The sequence below is a fragment of the Dendropsophus ebraccatus genome, chromosome 1, assembly GCF_027789765.1.
Source record: "Dendropsophus ebraccatus isolate aDenEbr1 chromosome 1, aDenEbr1.pat, whole genome shotgun sequence".
Taxonomy (NCBI): Eukaryota; Metazoa; Chordata; class Amphibia; order Anura; family Hylidae; genus Dendropsophus; species Dendropsophus ebraccatus.
Genome location: NC_091454.1, coordinates 106,339,819 through 106,362,223, shown reverse-complemented (window position 1 = coordinate 106,362,223; position 22,405 = coordinate 106,339,819). Strand labels below are relative to the sequence as shown.

The 22,405-nt window shown below is 41.5% G+C and overlaps 1 protein-coding gene across 5 annotated transcripts in view; it reads left to right on the top strand.

Moving 5' to 3' along the window:
- Positions 1-21,267, top strand: part of ANKRD26 (ankyrin repeat domain containing 26) — a 79,148-nt gene extending 57,881 nt beyond the window's left edge. For 4 of the 5 annotated variants that reach the window (XM_069976502.1, XM_069976509.1, XM_069976492.1 and 1 more), the window contains 13 exons: positions 863-1,834; positions 2,214-2,366; positions 2,463-2,638; positions 2,729-2,822; positions 4,708-4,785; positions 6,691-6,825; positions 8,249-8,361; positions 11,339-11,468; positions 12,495-12,785; positions 14,694-14,929; positions 15,609-15,852; positions 18,118-18,163; positions 20,158-21,267. In XM_069976502.1, the coding sequence (XP_069832603.1) occupies positions 863-1,834; positions 2,214-2,366; positions 2,463-2,638; positions 2,729-2,822; positions 4,708-4,785; positions 6,691-6,825; positions 8,249-8,361; positions 11,339-11,468; positions 12,495-12,785; positions 14,694-14,929; positions 15,609-15,852; positions 18,118-18,163; positions 20,158-20,306 (2,817 nt within the window). In that variant the 3' untranslated portion in view covers positions 20,307-21,267. The remainder of the gene's footprint in view (positions 1-862; positions 1,835-2,213; positions 2,367-2,462; positions 2,639-2,728; positions 2,823-4,707; positions 4,786-6,690; positions 6,826-8,248; positions 8,362-11,338; positions 11,469-12,494; positions 12,786-14,693; positions 14,930-15,608; positions 15,853-18,117; positions 18,164-20,157) is intronic. The other variant, XM_069976487.1, reaches the window with a different exon arrangement.
- The last annotated feature ends 1,138 nt before the right edge of the window (positions 21,268-22,405 follow it).

Below are 22,405 nucleotides of genomic sequence, written 5' to 3'. Positions count from 1 at the left end.
AAAACATACAGAAAATAAAGCACCACTTTCTTTACTATAGTCATGACAGCTCTCAAAGAAATCTTATATGTGTTTAAACTTTTAGTGGGGACCAGTGCTGTTTGGCTTGTAATCTGTGGATACCATCCATATATGTTAAACCTCTTTAAGAAATTTATTATAATACACACTGGGCTCCCTGATGAAATGCTGTATAATATCCACACTATGCCGTTTGAAATTCATTATAATAAACACCTGGCCCCCTGAAATTCATTATAATAACCACACTACTGCCTGGAAATTTATTATAATACACACTGTGGCCCCTGAAATTCATTATTATATACACTAGGCTCCCTGAAATTATACCTGCACAGACTTACATTTTTTTTCTCCATCTGACCCAGACTATTTCCTCCAGCCTTGACTCATCTCTGCAGAAGCTGTCATACAAGCATCTTACGCTTTACATTCTTCCAGTCCCCTTCTTTTCTTTCCCCACATTTAGTACCCCAAATGGTAATACCTAAAATGTGCCACATTTCTTACATGTGCCTATTTATTAAAAGCCTCATAAAGGTTGGGGCAGGCAGCTAGACTGCTAGACATATTTAGTTTATTCTTTCCAATGTTATGTTGCACAATTAGACAGAAGTTGTGAAGGAAAAGTTCTCTTATGAACAGTATGGGGACCTGCTGGTGGAAGTTAGATGGAAGTTACAGACGGCAATGGCCATTTTGCTTACACTGGCAGAAGTGTTTTCTTTCTCTCTCTCTCTCTCTCTCTCTCTCTCTCTCTCTCTCTCTCTCTCTCTCTCTCTCTGCAGTCTGATTACAAGTATCAGTAAACTGACAGAACTTTGTTGCTTACTTTTGACAGCAGATACTCAGCCAGTCTTCTGAAATAAATGAGAAGGAAAAAGATTTAACCATGAGAAACATGGCATTACAGGAGGAAGTGAGCAATCTAAAAGAAGAAATGGAAACTCTGCGCTCTCGTTGTCAAGAAGAGGAGAGCAGACATATGGATGAGAAAGAAATGTTAAAAGAAAAAATTGAAGATTTAAGAAAAGATCTGAAAATGAATGAAGAAACATTGACCCAAACGGTGATTCAGTACAATGGACAGCTCAATGCCCTGAAGACCGAGACAGCCATGATGTGCTCTAAAATAGAGCATGAGAAGCAAAGCAAAGAAAGGTTAGAAACTGAAGTGGAGGCAGTCCGCTCTCGGTTGAACTCTACTTTACAAGATCTTGAAAGAAGTCAGGCTTCAAAAACTGACACTGAGCGCAATGTACAAAGAGAACGCGAAGAGTGGTTGCGTTCTAAAGACAAGTTAACTCATGAATTGTCCAACTTGCGTGAAAGCCACAGTAACTTGTCCCAGCAGCTTAGCCGAGCAGAATCTAAGCTAAATGGTTTGGAAAATGAACTGCACAGAACAGGGTTATCTCTCCAGGATAAAACCCTCCTTTTAGATAATGCACAAAGGGACTTGACACAAGCACATTCCAAAATCAAAGACATTGAGCAAGCCCTCCAGGTGGAAAAAGACCACAATAACAAAAACACTGTGAAGCAAGAGTCTATGCAGGAGAGACTGTCCCAGATTACTAGTGAGAACATGCAGCTTCGTCAGCAGCTAGAGGACGTGCAGAATAAGGGCATCATCAAAGAAAAGGCTGTTAGTGATGTTCAAGACCGTTTTACTGATATATTCAGTAAGCTGCGGGCTGACACAGAAAGACAAGTTCACATAGTTGAAGAGAGAAACAAGGACTTGATTACCAAGTCTAATGAGCTAAGGGAGCAACTTTATAAGCTGGAAACGGAAAAAGTGGATCGTGAGGTAAGAGTTCTTTTAAGTAGAATACTTGGTGTGAAAAGCTAAAGTAGGAAATAAGATTATAAACCAGCAGCACTTTTTTGTCTGTGTGTGTGTGGGGGTCAGAAGTTGCAGCTGCAAGACCATGGCAAGAATAAGTGTGTGCTTGTATTCTACATTCCAGCTGTATTGCACTGATTGAAACAGACAAGTGCTGCGGTCAGCTGTTTTACTTGGTGTCACAGACTTTGAACAAAACAGCAGAGGGCATACTTACAAGAAAATGACTTTGTAAAAATATAACCTGCAGTAAAACAGTAGACCTGCATGCCCTAAAAGTTGCACGCAATGAAACTTTCTGTTGCTTGTAATTTATTGGTGCACATGTTTGTTTTCCAACTAGAGCAATATAAGACAACTTCAGCAGGAACTTGCTGATGCTTTGAAGAAGTTGTCTATGTCTGAGGCCTCACTTGAAGTCATAACACGTTATCGAAATGACCTTGAAGAGGAGAAGCAACAACTTCAAAAAGAACTAGAAAAGTTTAGAATGAAGGTATGGAATGTGGGTTTTACAATGTTACAATTTAATAAAAGGTTTACTTGCTATACCTTTTTATGTTTCTTTACGTTTTGTTTTTTGTTTTTCAAGCTGCAAGATCTTGAAGACCAGTTTGTTCAGTCAGAAAGACGTAATCATCAGCTGAAAAATGCATTAGATGATAAAGAGAGAGAAATGATCGCCGCATTTCAGAAAGTTCAGGAGTACTCTACTGCCGCCACTGGGGCTGAAAAAGCAGTCAAACAGCTAGAAGAGCATGTCCAGAAGTAAGTAGAAACCAGTTTTAATATTTTGAGTAAGGTGCGTATCGTTCAAATTTCAAGTGCTTTCAATATTTTTCATAATATATATTTCAGACTTGAAATTGAAAATGCCAAAATTGAAGCAACTGCAAAACAACAAGCAGGACAAATCGAAAGCCTTCAGAGAGAGCTACTGGAATCTGTTTCAGTAAGTCCTTTTTCTTTGTCGGTGTTATGCAAATAAAATTCATATACAAATATTGTACTTCACAGCACACAGGGTTTAAAGGAAATTTAAGGATACAACCCAGTTGTACCCACTAAAATGTTGTTACCTGTTTGTATATAGTGTATATTCTTCTCCATGGCCCCCTGGCAAGATATACATAATCAGGCAGGTGCATGATTGGAGGCGCATAACACATGATGGGGGAACAAACACGGGGCATAATAGGGACCGAAAGCAAAGTACATAGAGTGGACAGAGCAGATAAATACAAGAGAAGGTAACCCCTAGCAACATCCCCTTCCCCATCTTCACATACTCACCATGCTTCAGGTTTGGTGGTCGGCAGACATGTAGTACGGGCAAACAGTGGGGAAGGACCTCTACTGCACACCAGTGGACTTTCTGTATTACCAGGCACAGCTGTGAGCCTCTATTTCCTTGTAGATGCCGATTTCTACACCTTCCTAAGACCTGTGACTTCACCTAATAAACAGGGTATGTGAACTCTGAGGGGAAGGGGCATCATAGCAGAAATGAGGACAACTCTGCTGAAAGCAAGGAGCTCTAGTACCAGACTTGGCCGCCCTTGGCTTGGGAGCTCATGTACAAGTAAAACGGGTACAGCGCAGGCCCTCTGTGTAGTCTGGCAGCACATCCCACTGGGGTTTGTTCAGTTGTTTATGTCGCTCATAGGGTCCTAGTGTAATGTAACAAAATGTACAATATGAATCTTTTTTTGTGATAACCCTCTGTATAGAGGCTAGGCAGACAGGTGATCAGGCATCACAGGCTCTAAAGATGTCTGGACCTGTCAGAGAGACAATCCATGTGTTGGCTCCCACTTCTGGGCTGTTAAAGGGAACCTCTCACCCCCCGTGCCGGGGTGACAGGTTCCCGACCCCCTGTTAGAGACCCCTATACTTACCTCATCCCGCCGGGTCCCGCTTCTGGAGTCGGTCGGGTCCCGGAGATCTCACCCCCTGCAGCCCGGCGCGCGCGCGCTGACAGATGAGTCCAACGCTCATAGAGAATGACGGAGCGCTGGACTCTCCTGTCATTCTCTATGGGTGTTGGACTCATCTCTCAGCGCGCGCGCCGGGCTGCAGCGGCTGAGATCTCCGGGACCCGACCATCTTCAGAAGCGGGACCCGGCGCGATGAGGTAAGTATAGGGGTCTCTAACGGGGGTCGGGAACCTGTCACCCCGGCACGGGGGGTGACAGGTTCCCTTTAAGTGAGAAATTACAAGAAAAAGTTACTTGCAGAAGTGACCAAGCAGCAGGTAGGTAGATACCTCCTCCAATAGATCAGAAAACACTGCTAACAGCAACTTCAGTTTCTGGGAGATCTGTGCAGTCTAGTGGCAATTCATAAGCAAGGAAATCTAAAGAAAAGGGGTGGGTTTTTTTTTCCCTTTTTTTTTTAGCTCTGTACTAATCTGATGCACTGTATCGTGGGAGGCTTCTGTAAATGAAGTAGATCCCCTGCAAGGTGCAATGCGTTGGATTAGTGTAATGTAATGTGTTTATCTCCTGTCTTCCAGCATCATGATTAGTGCCATTATAAAGCACAGCAGCTGCTTGTAATTATTACATGCATCTCCTTTGCTTTCTGAATGCTTCACTAATACATAGAAGCTGAAGGCTCCTTACATTATAAAACAAATTGGACAGGCACTGCGTGTGGTGCTGTTATTGAATCGCCACCTCTAGCTCCTCCCTGCCAGTTAACAGCATTGTTGGGTAGCCTTTCCTGTTGTGTTAACTGTGCCCAAAGCGTGATGATTGTCATATATAATTGTCACATATTGCTAGGTAATATAAACGGGATGTGATTTAAAAAAAAATTGATTGGTCCTATTATAGATGCGTAATCGGCTGGAGGATTTGGTTACAAATTTGCAGTCCACTAAAATTGGCTTAGAAGAGAAGTTAAATCAGCAGGTAAGTTAGGATTTATTCTGTCTATATTTTGTAAAACATTTCGTTTATTGTCTCCCATATTAAAGAGATTTTAAAAAATGTCTACACAGAGTCTGTTCATGTTTTTTTCAAAATTGGCCTGACATTTTGAGAAACTTCCGGCATGTTATAGAGACAGAAGATATGATTAGTGGTCCTGTGACTCCCCACCAATTGGTAGAATGAGCTGCGTGGCTGGGAAGTGTGTTCCAAAAATATAGTATAAGGTCATGTGCCACCAACTCCTGAGCAATTGCATAGAAACTACAGAGAAAAAGAGCAAAGAGAATAATTTGATGCACACTACTATTGTCAGTGGTATGCACTTTTTCTCTGTCATTTCTGAACATGAATGATAACCTTGTGCTTACAGTAGTGATGTCACGATACCAAAATTTTAAGTTCGATACCGATACTAACTTTTTTATTTCGATACTCAATACCGGTTCGATACTTAGTAAAGTATAAAAAAAAAACAAAAAAAAAAAAACACAGGGGTAGAAATATAGTCACTAGTCATTATCATTAATACAATTCTGCTCTTCCAAATAGCCTGATCACTAAAACAGCTCTGCTACACCAAGCGATAAGACAGCTCTGCTGCACCACCCATCACTAAAACAGCTCTGCTATACCAAGCGATAAGACAGCTCTGCTGCACCACCCATCACTGAGACAGCTCTGCTGCACCACCCATCACTGAGACAGCTCTGCTGCACCACCCATCACTAAGACAGCTCTGCTGCACCACCCATCACTAAGATAGCTCTGCTGCACCAGTTACCAAGATTGCGGAGGAAGAGAAGAGGAGGTTAGACAGGATCCCACACACTACAGCCGATCTTATCTGCTCCTCTCAGCCCCGGCCACCTCCCCCACCTGCCAGCCGGCTGGATCCTCACATGTGCTGCACTTCCCCCGGCCTCCTCTCCCGGATCTCACAGACCCCCGCTCTCCCTCTTCATCCTCCCCACCTCCAGCCTTCTCTGTCCTCCTCTCTCCGTGACCTCCCGCTCTCCCTCTCCAGCCGCTCTCCTCTGTGCAGCTCCGGCTCCTCTCCCGGACATCCCGCTCTCCCTCCGTACTCCTCTCTCCCGGACCTCCCGCTCTCCCTCCAGCCTTCTCCTCCGTCCTCCTCTCCCTCTCCAGCCGCTCTCCTCCGTGCAGCTCCGGCTCCTCTGCATAAATCATCTCTCTGATAACAGAGTCTGGCGGAGCCGGACTCTGTTATCAGAGAGACACCAGCAGCGGGGGTCTGTTACACACAGTAGCCGACCCCCGCTGTATATGGAGCGGGCTCAGGAGGGGTCAGATGCCGCTGTCAGTGTGACAGCGGCATCTATATACTTAAATAGCCGGCACTAGCAATAGCTAAGTGCCGGCTATTTGAAATTGGCACCAATGGGAGCCGAGGGAGGGAGAGCAGAGGAGGAGACTGCAGGGGGGAGGCACATAGAGAACACGGCCAGCGCTCAGCTAGCCGCCCACCGTGTTCTCAGCTTAACTTAAAGTTTCGATACCAGGAAATCCTGGTATCAAACCGTTTTTTCGCCCGAAATATCGATAGTAGTATCGATATTTCGGTGCATCGTGCATCCCTAGCTTACAGAATTTATTATTTGCCCTTGAATGGTAAATTCTTTAAATTATATTAAGCTAGCAAATTTCTCTTCTTGCACCCATAGATAACGTGTGACACATCTGAGATACAAGTAAAGCATTTGCTTACTTAGAAAATGCCATTTTACTGTTTTTCATGCATTATGGGGAAAATTCTTACAATTCTTCTAATGTTTGAGCTATACATAATGCTATTTTAAGTCTTGTAGACAAGTATTGTGTATGTTATAAGCAGAATATGACTTCAGTGTGTCTTTTATGATCCAGGTGCATAAACAGTCCGCTTTATCACAAAATGCACAAGACTCTCAATATCTTTGGGAAACTGAGCTAAAATCAAGATCTCAAATAGGTGTCCGCTTAGCAGAGCTTGAAGGATTAAACACTAATTTATCTGATCAGGTAATAATTGTTATTGAGGATTTTTTTGCTAACAAATTAATTTTTTTCCTGTTTTATACCTAAAGTCATGACAGTTAAGCACCTCTTCAAAACCGATAGCCTAGGTTCACATTGGTTTAATGAAGTACGTCTTGGCTATATGTCAGGATCCTGTCAACATATTCTGTGGCGCACAGCAGTGGGCCTTATTAACTTAAATTGCCTGAATGTAGTCAGCTGACTATATGTGGGCCACTTACCGCATACATATATGTTACACATTATATATATATATATATATATATATATATATATAAAATTTATATATATGTGTGTGTGTGTGAGGAGTGGGCCAAGTGTAGTCACTAGGCCATTAAAGTGAATAGTGCCCACTGTATATGTCGCTATCCCTTTCTAGAGTGGATGCTGATGTATAGCTAAGATGCCCTGCATTTGTATTTGTATGCTTATTATATATAAGTATTTTGTTTTCTTGTTATTTAGTTTGTATTTTGGGACATATACTTCAACATGGTAAATTTCAATTGCTCTGCGATAACATGTCCAAGTTTTTGCATTAATAATTCTTGCATTGAAAATTTTTATTGAACCAAACTTTAATAAAAATATTAAACAAGATGCCCTGCATTAATGCACTGTGAACCCAGCATAATAAAAGCAAAGTAAAATTGATGTTTAATATTTTTTATTATAAAATACAGACATAGCTATGGAAAGTATATACACCAAGGGGGCGATATATCAAACATGGTGTAAAGTGAAACTGGCTCAGTTGCCCCTAGCAACCAATCAGATTCCACCTTTCATTTTCCAAAGAGTCTGTGAGGAATGAAAGGTGGAATCTGATTGGTTGCAAAGGGCAACTGAGCCAGTTTCACTTGACACCATGTTTGATAAATCTACCCCCAAGTGTGAATAAGATTGCCTAAGGGTATGTGCACACTGAGTAATTTTGACGGAAACTCCGTCGCAGGATTCTCAGCTCGCGCCACTTGCGGACTACGGCGGGCACGCGCGTCTCCACCTGTGTCAGACTCCATTCTATGCACGGGTGGATTCTTTTATCCGTCCAAAGAATAATAAAGTTCATTCTATGGACGGAGGGCGGGCATAGAATGGAGTCTATGACCGGGGCGGAGACGCGTGTGCCTGCTGCAGTCCCCGAGCAGGCGCGAGCTGAGAATTCCGCGACTGAGTTTCCGTCAGAATTACTCAGTGTGCACATACCCTGAATCCTGTTTAAGTTGTTTTTCTATAATGAAAATCTTGGTTCATGGACACCACAGTTTCTGACATGTGTTATTGACTTGTCAGGTACTAATGTTCTTTGGGCTTTATTGTTTTTAACTGCATGCAGGCATTCATATTGATTGTTAATGCTTCTCCAATCTCCACATATAGTTATGTTTTATGTCTCACTAAGGTTGCAGTTGAGAAAAAGAAACTGAAGAAATTGGCTGAGCAAAAGAAATCCATAGAAGAAAGATTTGACCAGGAAGTGAAGAGAAGTAATAAGCTGCAACAAGAAGTGGCTGAGTATGGCTCCACAATCTTCATTTTTTTTTCCCCTAAAGCGGGTACACATAAATCTACATCAGTAGAAAAACAGGAATAAGGAATAAGTGGGAGTTTTAACCCTTAGGCAACCCTGGACGTACCTGTACGTCCAGGGCCACCTACGTGTGTTCAGAGCGGGGCCGTGCTCTGAACCGCCACGGTCCCGGGTGCGGCATGTAGCCTGGGGCCGTGGCTATTAGCGGGCACGGTCCGATTGCCATGCCCGCTAATAAAGTAATCGGATGCAGCTGTCAAAGTTGACAGTTGCATCCGATTACTTGAATGCAGCCATCCCTGGTGTCTAGTGAGGTGGATTGCTCCTCCGAGACGTTGTCCCGGAGAAGCGATCCACACATCCTACTCCTGCCGGGCTCAACACAGTAATGGTGCTGATCCTGGCTCGGCACTTGATTGCTTCCGGCTGCAGCAGCCAAAAGCAATCAAAGTGCCTATCTCATCAATCTATCCTGTATTTAACTTCTAATAGCAAACTCTTGTGAATTTTGTTCCCTCTCCTGGGAATGGTTTAGGATGTCCCTTGGTCTTCTTTGACCTTCAAGACCAAAGGGAGGATTTTTTGGTTACATGCCTGTTCTATGCTTTTCTTGCTGAGATCATTGGGGATTACATCTCCCATCCAGTACATTTTTTTTCCCTGGCTTTTAGCTGTCTACTGGTTTTACTTGGTGGTGTCCTACTATTTTCAGTGCCGTCCTATCTAGAGTTTTGTTTCTGAATTTACTGTTCACCTTCACCTATTGCTCCACCTGCTTGTGTATGGTATGTGTAGGGGAGCTTAGACTGGGTTTAAACAGCTTAAGGCAGTGTCCACCAAGCTCAGTTTAACATATACAACCAGGATAGGGCCCCACACATGCATTGAATAGATCCACAGACACGTTTACTCCAAAAGTGTCATTTTGATTTCCATTTGGGACATATGCGCTAGGGTTTGTTGAATGTAATAGAACGGACCTCCACATGATTCCATTCAGTTGGATCCTGTTAAAAAATGTATACCCCACAGTGGCACTCTTCATAGCTGTACATCAGATGCATATGTCAGACAGGCCCTGCTAATGTGAATCCAATCTAATATTTTTTAATTTATAATAACGTTTGATGTGTCACCAGACATAAAAACAATACCACCGTTCACACTGTGGGTTAAAAGCTGCTGTGGCTAAAATACAGACAAAAACAGGAGTACAACAGCAACCTGCAAGTGTCAGGACTTAACTTTTCTGCTCAGAATGAACTTTTATTATCTTGCTGCCCACGTGCAGAACATAACAGCCTATTCTTACACCCCCTCCCTGCCCAGGAAAACTGTGACAACCAATAAATTAAAAGTTTAATTCTGAGCAGAATAGGGATGTCACGATACCAAAATTTTGAGTTCGATACCAATACCAACTTTTTTATTTCGATACTCAATGCCATTTCGATACTTAGCGTATAACCCCCCCCCCCCCCAATAATAACTCAATATAATGCCCCCCCCCCCTCAACTGCAGATATAACACTCCCTAATGTTCACTATGTAATATACCTGACATGTTATCTATATTCTTCAGGTCCGCACTATTACAATGGTACAATATATTTTCATTTTAATTTACAACTTACACTGTACAAATGTTACAAAAGTTGTTTTTTAAATACATGTGTTAAAAATTGCTGTTTTCTGATTCCCATATCTTTCAGCCTGTAGGGCTGTCTGAGAGTCTTTGCGCGCAATGATTTGCAGCTTTGATTGGTACCATGTTTGGATATATGACTTTTTTGGAACACTGTATACTGTGCGAGATTGGGAAGGTGATCATTTTAATGTGCAATTACGCATGTGGTGATGCCAATATTTCCCCCTTTTTTTGTTTTTATTATAGTAGTTGGGGGTAGTAGTAGTATGGCTGACTCACAGCATAGTATGTTGGGGGTAGTAGTTGTATGGCTAACACACAGTATAGTATTTTGAGGGTAATAGTAGTGAAGCTGACTCACAGTATAGTATGTTGGGGGTACTAGTAGTACGGCAGATGCACAGTACAGTATGTTGGGGGTACTAGTAGTATGGCAGATGCACAGTAAAGTATGTTGGGGGTACTAGTAGTATGGCAGATGCCAGTAGAGTAGTAGTAGTAATAGTAGTAGTAGTAGTGCAGATGTACAGTATAGTAGGTTGGGGGTAGTAGGGCAGATGTACAGTATAGTAGGTTGGGGGTAGTAGGGCAGATGTACAGTATAGTAGGTTGGGGGTAGTAGGGCAGATGTACAGTATAGTAGGTTGGGGGTAGTAGTATGGCTATACTATGGACATATAGCTATACAACTACTATCCCCAACATACTATACTGGTGCTGACCCAGCACTAGTATAGTACATTGGGGATAGTAATAGTTGTAGCGGAGCAGAACCTTCACCTCCTGCTCCATGCTGCCCGGTCCCGACGTCACTCTCCTCGCTATGTTGTGACTCCCAGCCCCCGCTCACAGGCCGCAGCCTCCTCACTACAGGACAATCTCTAAAGCCATCGGCTGCTGCGCACAGAAAGGCTCGGATGCTGCTGCATGGAAAAGGAGTTGGTGAGCCGCGCGGGGGGTGGGGAGCAGACAGAGAGCACCGCTGGTGCTAAGCTAGCCGCCCGCCGTGTTCTCTGCACTATACTCTATGTTAAGCTGCGCTATTGCACATCTTAACATAAAGTATCGATACCAGGAAATCCTGGTACCGAACCGTTTTTTTGCCCCGAATATCGATATTAGTATCGATATTTCGGTGCATCGTGCATCACTAGAGCAGAATACCTCTTTAAAGACTTAAGCTACAGCGAGTAATAGCTTATTTTTATTGTTCTGGTGCTTGCGTATATGTTTGTATTATTTTGTGTATACCTATTATTCTTGAAGTGTTAGTTATTTATACACACCTGACTCTCTTCTGTTGTTCTGAGAAGACTAAAGAAACTTCTAAAAACTGCCAAGAAGAAACTGAAAGATCAGAATGGCACTGAACAACGAAGTGGTCTTAAAGAAGGATCCAGAAACTACGAAACGGACAATGATGTTTTAAAACTGAAGGAAAAGGTTTGTCCTTAAAAATAGACCTCTATATGCAAATTGCAATATTTCATTCTGTGAACGTTATAAATGTTCATTGGGAAAGCCTGTTTAACTCTTTGTTTAAACAAGCAGGGGAGCTATGAATGCTATGCCTTTTGTGTGTAAATTAATTCACTTTGTTTAGGTTTTATTTTGTTAATTTTTTTTCTTTGTGCCACCTTTTTAAAATGGTTACTTGCTTACTATATAGCAAATAAAATACTAGAAATGCATATTATCAGCTTGGTGGCTTAGTGGTTAGCACTGGGGTCTCTTTATTGAAAAATATTATGTAAAGTCAGCGAACCATATGCATAGAAAGGGGTGGCTGGATTGGAAGCATACAGTGAAAGACATTGCCCATAGGATCGAACTGTAAAAAAAAAAGTATGCTCTCAATGTTGTCTTTTAACATGTTGGAAAAAGCTACCCGTGCTCCCTCTTACCCGCTCGCTGTTGGCGCGTGTAATAGCACCGACAGCAAGCGGGGGCGAGGAACACGCCTGCTTTACTCGGCTAATAGAACACATATGGTGTCAATAACTGAGCCATGCAAGGTGTGGGTAATGATATATACAGGGTGTTAACAGCCAAGCAGCATAATTAATAACAATCAATATCATAATAATTATTAATATTAACAAAATAGAAATACCAATGTAGAAATATAAGTTGCATACAATCCACACATGCTAAGTGAATGTCTAGGGCATGTTCAAATGACATTTGTGCTCTCCATGGCATGGATACATCAGCAAAACGTCAAGATTAGATTTTGGTATATACGTACATGGACAGTCATAGACCCCATCATTTCAAGGGTTTGACGTGGTCTTCTAGTGACAGTTGGGTAATTTTCCAAGTGCATTTGTGTTTTGGCTCTCACTCAATAGTGCAGCAACCCCCCAAAAAATTTAGGTGTTACATTCCCCTTAAAATAGTGGTAAAAAAAAGCCTAAAGATTAAACATTTTCTGCTTGTTTGACTTTTTTCTTACAAATTTCAACACAGATAGAAGAACTGTCTTTACAAATGGAAAGAGAATCCCGCAGATATATGGAATTAGAATCTACGAACCGTGACTTGCAAGAGGAAGTGTCTACACACAAGAAATTGTACAGGAATATAGAAAAGCTAGAAAGAGGCAAAAGACAACTGGAGGAAGAATTGGCTGAACTTAAAAGATGTATCGACTCAAGCAAGAGGAGTCAAAGTTACCTGGACATGTATAAAAAAGAAGTAGATGAGAGAGGCAGACAAGAATTACTACAACAACTGGAGGAGGTCAATCTATTTCTACAGGTATGAACCTGTTTGCCACTTGTTGATCATAGTTTTATATATTTAATACATTCAGTGTTATATCTGTAAGATAGTATAGCACACTTATATTATGTAGAAGTATATGGTGCATCACAATGATGATCGTGTAGGAACAGGAGTTTTCTTACAATTACCATCAGGAGCCTAAGGGCCATATTACACAGCCCATCACTAATGTAAACTAGTACCGATCTGCTTGATCATGCAGTTTGTTTACTGAGACTATTACATGGCTCAATAATCGTGCAGCCCTTGCTTTAAAAATGTAAAACAATAAAGTTTATACATACATTTCCATGCTCTCTGTTTACCTCCCTTCTGCCCACAGTCAGCTGCCGGTTGACCTTCAGAGCCGGTCTCTGAATTGACAAGCTGCTCAGCCAAACACTAGCTGCAGAGGTCTTGTCTTGGTCAGTGATTTGCTGAGTGGCCTGTCTCTTCAGAGACCGTCTCTAAAGTTCCACTGACGGCTGCAGCAGAAGCAAGGAGAACACCGATAGTGTGTGTGAGAGGTGTGTATAAACTTTATTACTTTCTTACCCAGCCGTCAGCCACTCATCACTATAACACGTAGCTATGCGCGTCTGGCAGCTGATTATTTTGTTGTTGGGATAAAAGACAACGATCAGCCAATCATCGTATCTTCGGCCGATCATTGTCTTCATTACACAGAGCGATAATGTGCTGAATCGACCTGATTTGGCAGATTACACTGGTCAACAGCCAAAAAGGTTCCGACATGAAAACAGTTGAACGTAACTAATTTTGGGGTGCTGAGATCGAAAATGATGTTCAAATTTTGAAATTGCCTCTAATTTTCAAGATATAGACGTACTTTCTATACTTCTCACAGCCTGTGATACAATACTAGGAAAAGTTTGCATCATCAGTATTGCATCATCAACTGGTATATTGCATCATCTTAGAATGACCAATAGTTATGGTATAAGGCTAGGTTCACACTGCGTTTTTGCTTTCCGTGTTTTTCATCCGTTTTTTGCAAAAAACAGATAAAAAAAACAGATGCATTTGTGTGCATCCATTTTGATCTGCTTTTCCATTGACTTCCATTATAAAAAAAAAAAGGGATCCGTTTTTTTTTAACGGTCACAAAAGTAGTGTCAACACTATTTTTGTGTCCGTTAAAAAAAAAACGGATCGCCCTCCTCATTATTAGGAATGCTCCAGGCAGATTGTCTCCTATTCATCAGCTGTGAGAACACTGCACATGGACTGGATCGTTAAGGCCCCTGTGCAATGTTCAGACAGGAGAAAATGTTCCAGTGGCATTCCTAATGATGAAGAGGGTGGGGAGGAGGGATGGAGGGGTGGTGCAAAGTTTGGGCACAGATACTCCCGTTAGGCACGGGGCTGCAAGTTTAAAAGTTGTTAGGACGATAACCACATCACCTGCCGAACGGACCCCAGGACAGATCTTGTATTAAAAACAGCTATCCCAAGGTACAAGTGGATTTGGGGGGACAGATTGTGGGTACAGAGTTGCTTTAAAAAAAAAAAAATGTGTAGGTCACGACTGCAACTGTGACCACTCTTACTGTTTATACCATACAGTTACCAGACATTAAAGGACAACAAAGGCGGCAACACTAAAGTTAAGTTTTTGAGATGCCTCTGATCAGCTGTGCAGCCCCCTTGAAATGCAGTTACTGTTTGCCACTTTCCCCTGTCCCTGTGAAAAATGCAGCAAGCATGGCTTAAGAAAAGTGCATCACTTGGGTGTTAGATCCGAACTGGGCCTACCCTCCATACATAGGCTTTTATTATGCCATCTCATGACAGTGCATGTTAAGGCCTCCCTAATGGTTCACCAACAGTTGCCAGTCTTTTCAAACTAATTTCTAATAAGTATCATTTGTCCCTTTGCAGGCACATGCAGCTTCACAAGACAAGCTAGAACAAATGAGAGCTGATAATGATGCTTCTGTCAGGAGTCAGATGGAGCATAGAATTCAAGATATGGAATCAGAGCTCCACAGGCTTAAGAACGCTCAACTAGAAAACATGAGCGAGAAGGACTCTACCAAGCAAGAGGTCAACAGACTTAAAGAGTTATATTCAGAAGAACAGAAGGCAAACAGATCTTTGCTATCAAAACTAGAAAGGTGAGTTTAATCTGTGGACATGTAGTAGAACCATGTATAATGTAGTATGAACTTTTGATAATGCTCCCAAAATAGACATAACTATGACTGTTTTGGTGATGCACTTCTTCTGTGCATGGATGCACATTTCCATTCAGTGGACACACAATGTAAACTTATGTTCACAAATGGCTTTTTCTCATCATTACGGCAGATCTCTGCTGTGTTTTTATCTAAAAAATGGTTGGAAATGATAATTTTTTACGCAAAAGCACTAACACATTTCCAAAACTCTGACTTAACACAAAGCTAACAGCAAACACAAAAAACTTACTTTGGAGCTACTCTGTTCCTTGCTTCAGATCACTCTTCATGGCTCAGCTATCAGAAACAGGTATAGTCTATAGGAATTCTTAAAGTGATACGGTCACACCCGTTTGCATAGGTAAAGTTCCTAGCAGCATCAGTCACAGTATCTGCTGTACATTGCAAAGTGACCTTTGTTAGTGATGTCCTGTGCTTCTTTTATGTGTAAAAATGTCTGTGCAAAAACAGATGGGGGCAAGTACACATTCAAATCCTATTTATCTAGTTGCTGGTCTACAATTAGGGCCTATTTTGCAGGTAAATTATTTTATTTTGTACGTGTTTGTTTTTTTAACATCCTTTTAACTTTCTGTTAAAATATATATATCCGCAGAGCTAATGAAAGACTTGCTGAAGCCAACAGCAAACTTCTTAATGAAAGGCAAAGGAACAAGTCATTAATTGCCAGTACTTTTCTAAGTGGAAGCATGGGTGCCAGTCCTGTTGTAGACACAAGTCACCTTGCACGTCTCAGCAGCAGCTTGCCATTTAGCAGAAGCTTGGGACTAAGTGGAGGTTTACTCAATACCGTTGGGAATGGTTTGACTGCAAACCCAGTGGAGTCTTACTTTACTAAGGTCAGTTGTGTTATTGTTCCTACACTTATACTTCATATAGTTGTTTTCACCTTTTTAGTCTCCTTCCCCCAGTTCTAAGCCTGTTGTTTTGTGCTGAAGACACAGAAAACTGTGTGAGCTGCTCTCTCCATCTCCTTTCCCCCACCCCACCGAGACGGCACATGAAAACACATGAAATTAGCTTCCCTGGCAAGCTGTATCTGCCCTCTGTTACACTGGGAGGGTTAATCACAGTGAGGGAATTGGCAGCCTGACCCTTAGATTAACCCTCCCAGCATTAGAGTGCAGATACAGCTGGCCAGGGAGCTGTTTACATGAGCCATTTGGAAGGGGGAGGGGACTGAGAACAGCTCAAACACAGATTTCTTAGAAGACGAGGAGGAAAAAACGAAAACGCTAAATTGAAACTTGTCCCGGTCCTTAAGGCCATTTTGGGCTCTGTCCTTAAGAGGTTAAGCCAAAGCAATGCTCTTAATCAAGTTACAATTTTGAAAAACTGTGAGCTCTTCTTGCAAAGCGCAATCCAAGATACACTTAAACCAAGGTACCACTGTATTTTGAAAAGGCTGACAACTGTTTGTGAACCATTAGGGAGGCCTTAACATGAACTGTCATGAGATGTGGCATAATGCAAGACACAGGATCTAACACACGACTAATGAACAAAGGAGAAGGCTTTTTTAAGCAACGCGTTCAACATGTACAGTGGTTTGCAATAAATTAGAATATTAACAAAAAAATTTTTTAGTATTCCAATTCAAAAAGTGACCTCATATAATCATTACATACAGAGTGAACTGTTTCAAGCGTTTATTTCTGTTCAAGTTGATGATTATGGATTACAACCAAGAAAAAAGATGAAAGTAAATTTTGCATTTCATTTGGAAATCAAGGTCCCAGAGTCTGGAGGAGGGGTGGAGAGGCACAATCCAAGCTGCTTGAGGTCTAGTGTGAAGTTTCCACAATCCGTGATGGTTTGGGGAGCCATGTCATCTGCTGGTGTAGGTTCACTGTGTTTCATCAACACCAAAGTTAATGCTGCTGTCTACCAGGAAATTTTAGAGCACTTCATGCTTCCCTGTGCTGAAAAGATTTTTGGAATTTTCATCTTCCAGCAGGATTTGGCACCTGTCCACACTGCCAAAAGTACCAATATCTGGTTTACTAACCATAGCATAACTGTGCTTGATTGGCCAGCAAACTCGCCAGACCTTAACCCCATAGAGAATTTATGGGGTATTGTCAATAGGAAGATGAGAGACACCAGACGCAACAATGCAGACGAGCTGAAGGCCGCTATCAAAGCAACCTGGGCTTCAATAACACCTCTGCAGTGCCATCAGCTGATCGCCTCCATGCCACATTGCCGCATTGATGCCGTCATTCATGCAAAAGGTGCCCTGACCAAGTATTGGGGGGATTTACTGTACAGACTTTTCATTTGATCTACATTTCTGTGATAGGGTGCCTTCACACATACCGACTCGCAGCAAAAAACTCACTGCGAGAAAGACCGCTGCGTGTATGTAATGCAGCCGCCCCCTTAACCCCTTCAGCTCCCGCACCGCTGTCTCCATACATTACCTGGCTCTGGCTGCACGGGGTCCCGGCGTCTTGCTCTGCCGCCCAGCCGATCAGTGTGTTGCCCAGCCTCAGCCACTGATTGGCTGGGCAGCAGAGCAGGACCCCGTGCAGCCAGAGCCATGTAATGTATGGAGACATCGGTGTGGGAGCCGAAGGGGTTAAGGGGGCGGCTGCATTACATACACGCAGCGGTCTTTTAGACCACTGCTTGTATGTAGTGATAGGGGCCTTCCAGGACCTCGGCTCGTAGCAGAAACTCGCAGCGAGTTTTTTGCTGCTAGTCGGTATGTGTGAAGGCACCCTTAAAAACTTTTTTTTTTTTTCAGTTTGTTTTACATAATATTCAAATTTTCTGAAATACTGACTTTTGGGCTTTTCTTGGCTGTAATCCATGATCATTAACTTTAACAGAAATAAACGCTTGAAAAAGTTAACTCTGTATGTAATGACTCTATAGAATATATGAGGTCACTTTTTGAATTGAATTACTGGAAAAAAAACATTTTTGTTGATATTCTAATTTATTGCATATCACTGTATTTTGCTTAGTGGAATACACCTTTAATAACTTATATTGCTTATAATACAAATGTTGTGTTTCTATAGGCATGTATGCTCATAATACCTGCATGTGTATAATGTGTAAATAATCTCTATCTGCTTCTTTGCAATGTTTTTCAGATGCAGCAGGAGCTCGAAAAGAATATTGCTAAAGAGCTAGATCAAGGTATGTGGTGCACAGTGATATCTAACCCTGACCTAATGTGTGCATGTTAGGTCAGTCAATGTTTTCTTAAAGCAACTACTTGTTCCCATTTTATACTTGAATCAAGTAATCCCCTGGTTGTAAGCTACACTGTTTTCAAAACTCAAGACCTCCATAAACAGCCTAGGTCATAGTGCTATGCTGTTTCTGTAATAAAATGGGAATAATGCAAACTGCATTTAACAATTTGTAAATTTTCGCCTTCCTGACCACCTTTGTTATCTGCAAGCTGGCCAGAGGGTGCCCTAGATCTCAAGAAAGGTACACATTTAGGTCATGTTCACACATTGTATCTTTTGCATAAATCACGGCCGTTGTTGCAGTTTGCAACAAGGGCCATTATTTAGGCAAAGGATACGTTGTTTTGTGAATGGAATAGTATACGTACACATAGTATACGCTTCGGCCGGGATTCCATCTGGACATGTCAGTTTTCTGCAGTTTTCTATTTATTGAATAGGGGCAGAAAACCCTCTCAGTGCACACTATGGAGCGAGCGCCTTCGGCCGCATGCTCCATAGTGTACAATGGCGAGTTCTGATGCGGACACACACGGATGCGCCCGCACCAGAACTCTGCGGCAGCAAAGACAAAGATCATCCGGCTGGTACTGCAGTATCGGCCGGGATGATCTTTTTGAGACCAGCAGTTCCGTCACCCGGCCAGGTCACAGAACAGCCGGTCTCTTATGTGGTGTGAACATAGCCTTATTGCGTATTCTGTGACTAAGCTGTAAATGTTGAGATGGGAATACCCCTTTAAAAACCTGTCAAAAAGGGTGTTAATGTTTACTCATAATTAAATAAAAAAAACACCTAGATGGAAATACCCTTTTAAGTTTTTTTCTTTAATTATCTCTTGAGAAGATATGCCATAGATGTCTAATAGATACAGGTCCCACCTCTAGGATTAAGGCTGCATTCACACGTCTGTAGATTTTGCAGAACTACGGATGATAAATGCCTGTTATGGACTGTTTTTCCACCCGGCATGATGTGTCAACATCATGCTGGCAGCGGGTTAAACTCTTTTAATCGCTGTGGAATTGTAATGATAGAACCGCGCAGCTGTGTCACAACAGTGCCTAGGAACTTTAAAGAGTTTCCCTCCTGCCGTCATGATGTTGATACATCATGCTGGGTGGAGAAACAATCAATAACAGGCATTCACCGTCCATAGGTCCACAAAACCCTCAATCCTCAAAAGCCCCTCAACCCCATCCTAACTGCATGTGTTAGGAAAAGGTGGCTGAGATTATGGTAACAGGCAAATGAGGTGTTCCATAATTTCATAATTCTCATTGTGCTTTGCTCTTCATAACTCTAAGGCATGATTATCTTAGATGATAATATTTATGTAAATGTTCCGACAGCGTAAGACACCGGCCATTCTGTGACCTGGCTGGTGTCAGACTGGCCGGATGATCTTCGCTGCTGCTGAATTCGGATGCGGGCGCATTTGTGTGCACGCTCCATTGTGTGCACTGAAAGGTTTCCAGCAGCCGCAGAAAACTGACATGTCAGCTTCTTGCTGCACCACTAGGGTTCCAGCCGGAGCGTAAACTATGTGTATGCACTCCAGCCGGGATTCCTTAAAAGGCAGCACTACGTAAGTTCCGTAGTAATCACCGCCGTTGTTACAGGGGCCGTGATTATTACGAAACTTACGTAGCGTAAACATTAGCCTTATAAAGGAAAATTTACTGCAGCAAACCTGCCATAATGGAGTCTGCTGCTAGGCATTATTGTGGCTTCTAAGGTGCATGAAGCTGTCCATCCCTGTCATTTCACAAATATAGACATGTTTTTTTATGTAGTTTACTGAAAAGCTGCATGTGTAATTAGAACTAGGATATACTTGCACTACTGGCATAAAACATTTAGGGTTCCCCTATACAGCTGTGGTTTATGTATAGAATAACTCTTTTACTGTTTTTTTTTTTTTCTCTTATAAAGCTAATGCTGAGCTAGAAGCTGGATGTACCAGAATCTCCCCTGTTGGTTCGATAGCTGGTTCCCTTAGAAACCTGAGCGCTGACCAAGACCCAGTTTCAAGAGCAACACAGCAATACTTGGAGGTCTTGAAGAAAAACTATATGATTTAAACTGACATGAAATGGTTACGTCTTACTGGGGTATTCCAACCCCAGAAAAAAAAGTTACTTAGGGTAATATAAAAATAATTAAACTATACTTGCCTACTCCTATCACCTGCAGCTACCGTTCTAATGGCTGGTAGTCCCTGACACTCATCACTGCTTCTTGGGATGCTTAAACCCCTAGGAACCATTCAGCCAAGCAAAGGCCACAGCTGTGCCCTTTCATAATCACTAATTGGCTGAGCAGGCAGTTTGTGCAGGGTCAAAGTGTCACAAAAGCCAGGATGCCGAGGTAAGTGGCAGGGACAGGGAGCCATCAGATTGGCAGCTGGAGCAATTAAAGTGGATGAATATTATTCATTTTTATCACTTTTATATTTCCAGTTTTGGGGGGACCTGAAATACCCCCTTAGGTACAAAAATACTGTAATAATTTAAGTAGTTTTCCAGTTTTATAGTTATCTTGCATTTTGCACTTACAAACTACAAATCAACATTTATGGGTTTATTTTTTTATTTATTTATTTTGTATATCCATTCCCTTGTCCATGACCACTGCATTTGAATATGTTTATGAGACATGGTGCTGTGTATGCTATTTATTTTATATTTTAACTGTCCATATTTTCTATCGGTTTTATTCATTAATGGTACATAATACCCTCCCACAAAATATTTTATTTACTCTGACAGTATTTCCTTAAAGTGTTAGTGCCAAGAAGTTTAAGATTGTATTTTTGTAAAGATTTTTACACTGCTGCTAAAAATGAAAAGGTATAAACAGACCGGCTGCAAGAGACATTTTATCAATAATACTCATTTTTAGACTGCCTCAATTAATTTTTTAAGATATGGTCTTAATTTGAATTCTTATACCTCTGTTACTGGTACAAAGTGGATCTATCAGCTGCCAAAAGCATTGTCGCTGTTTATATGAATATTGAGGGAGATTTATCAAACATGGTGTAAAGTGAAACTGGCTCAGTTGCCCCTAGCAACCAATCAGATTCCACCTTTCATTCCTCATAGACTCTTTGGAAAATGAAAGGTAGAATTTCATTGATTGGTTGCTAGGGGCAACTGAACCAGTTTAACTTTACACCAAGTTTGATAAATGTTCCCCAATATGTTTTTTTTTTTATATGTAATTAGGCATAGGCTGCAATACCAGAGACAATACAGTACATGCAAGAGAGATGGTGTTCCTGGAACAACAACAAAAAAAATTGGATTCTAGAAAATTTTATTTTTATTTTTTAAAGGAGGTTTATAATAGTCATTTTAGTCTGTTTTAAAATGTGAAAAAGTAACCCTGGCATTAAAAAATCTATCCCTAGGTTTTGCTGTCCTATCTAACAAGTATTATAAACTAGTGACAGGGACATTAATTCAAGAAGTGTATTGCTTACTGTGTATAGACATAGAGCCGTCATCAGCTGAGCAGGGTTGGGGAGAGCAGCAGCTCATGAATTTTCAGAACTGGGCACTTGCTTCAATGTCCTGGCTGCATACACTGCAAGTACTACACTATTAGAATTGGGGTCTCTGTTACAAGTTTCTGCTACCCTCAGATAGGACATAAACCTGGTGACAATTCATTAATGTTTTTAGATCTTAATGTTGCAGGAGTCTGTTTGGAAGAAATGACCTGTGTTTCTATGACCTAGTAATAATAATGAGCAGCCAGACATCATGACAAGAAGTGTTGTCATGAGGACACAGCTAAAATTACTTTTCATGTTTTCTCAAACATCCTAAGGCTACGTTAACATGTACATAACATGCATGTGGGAGATCTGCACATCCTGCAGCATTTATGTGCATGTGAAGGTACCCTAAATGTGAGTTTATTATAGATCTGTTAGTTCTCCTTTACTGTTTACAAACTGTACATAAATGCTACAGCAAATCTTTCTAGATTTTCTTTATAAAAGCCTGTACTGATTTACTTACTGGTGTCAAATTCTTATTTTCAGTTACTAAAAAAAAAAGAAAAATCCTGTATTCATTGCACCAAATAAATACTTTATATAAATTGCCTGCCCTTGTTAAACCTACAGTACCAACATAATGCTGTGTTCACACAGTTTTTAGTTCTCTGTATT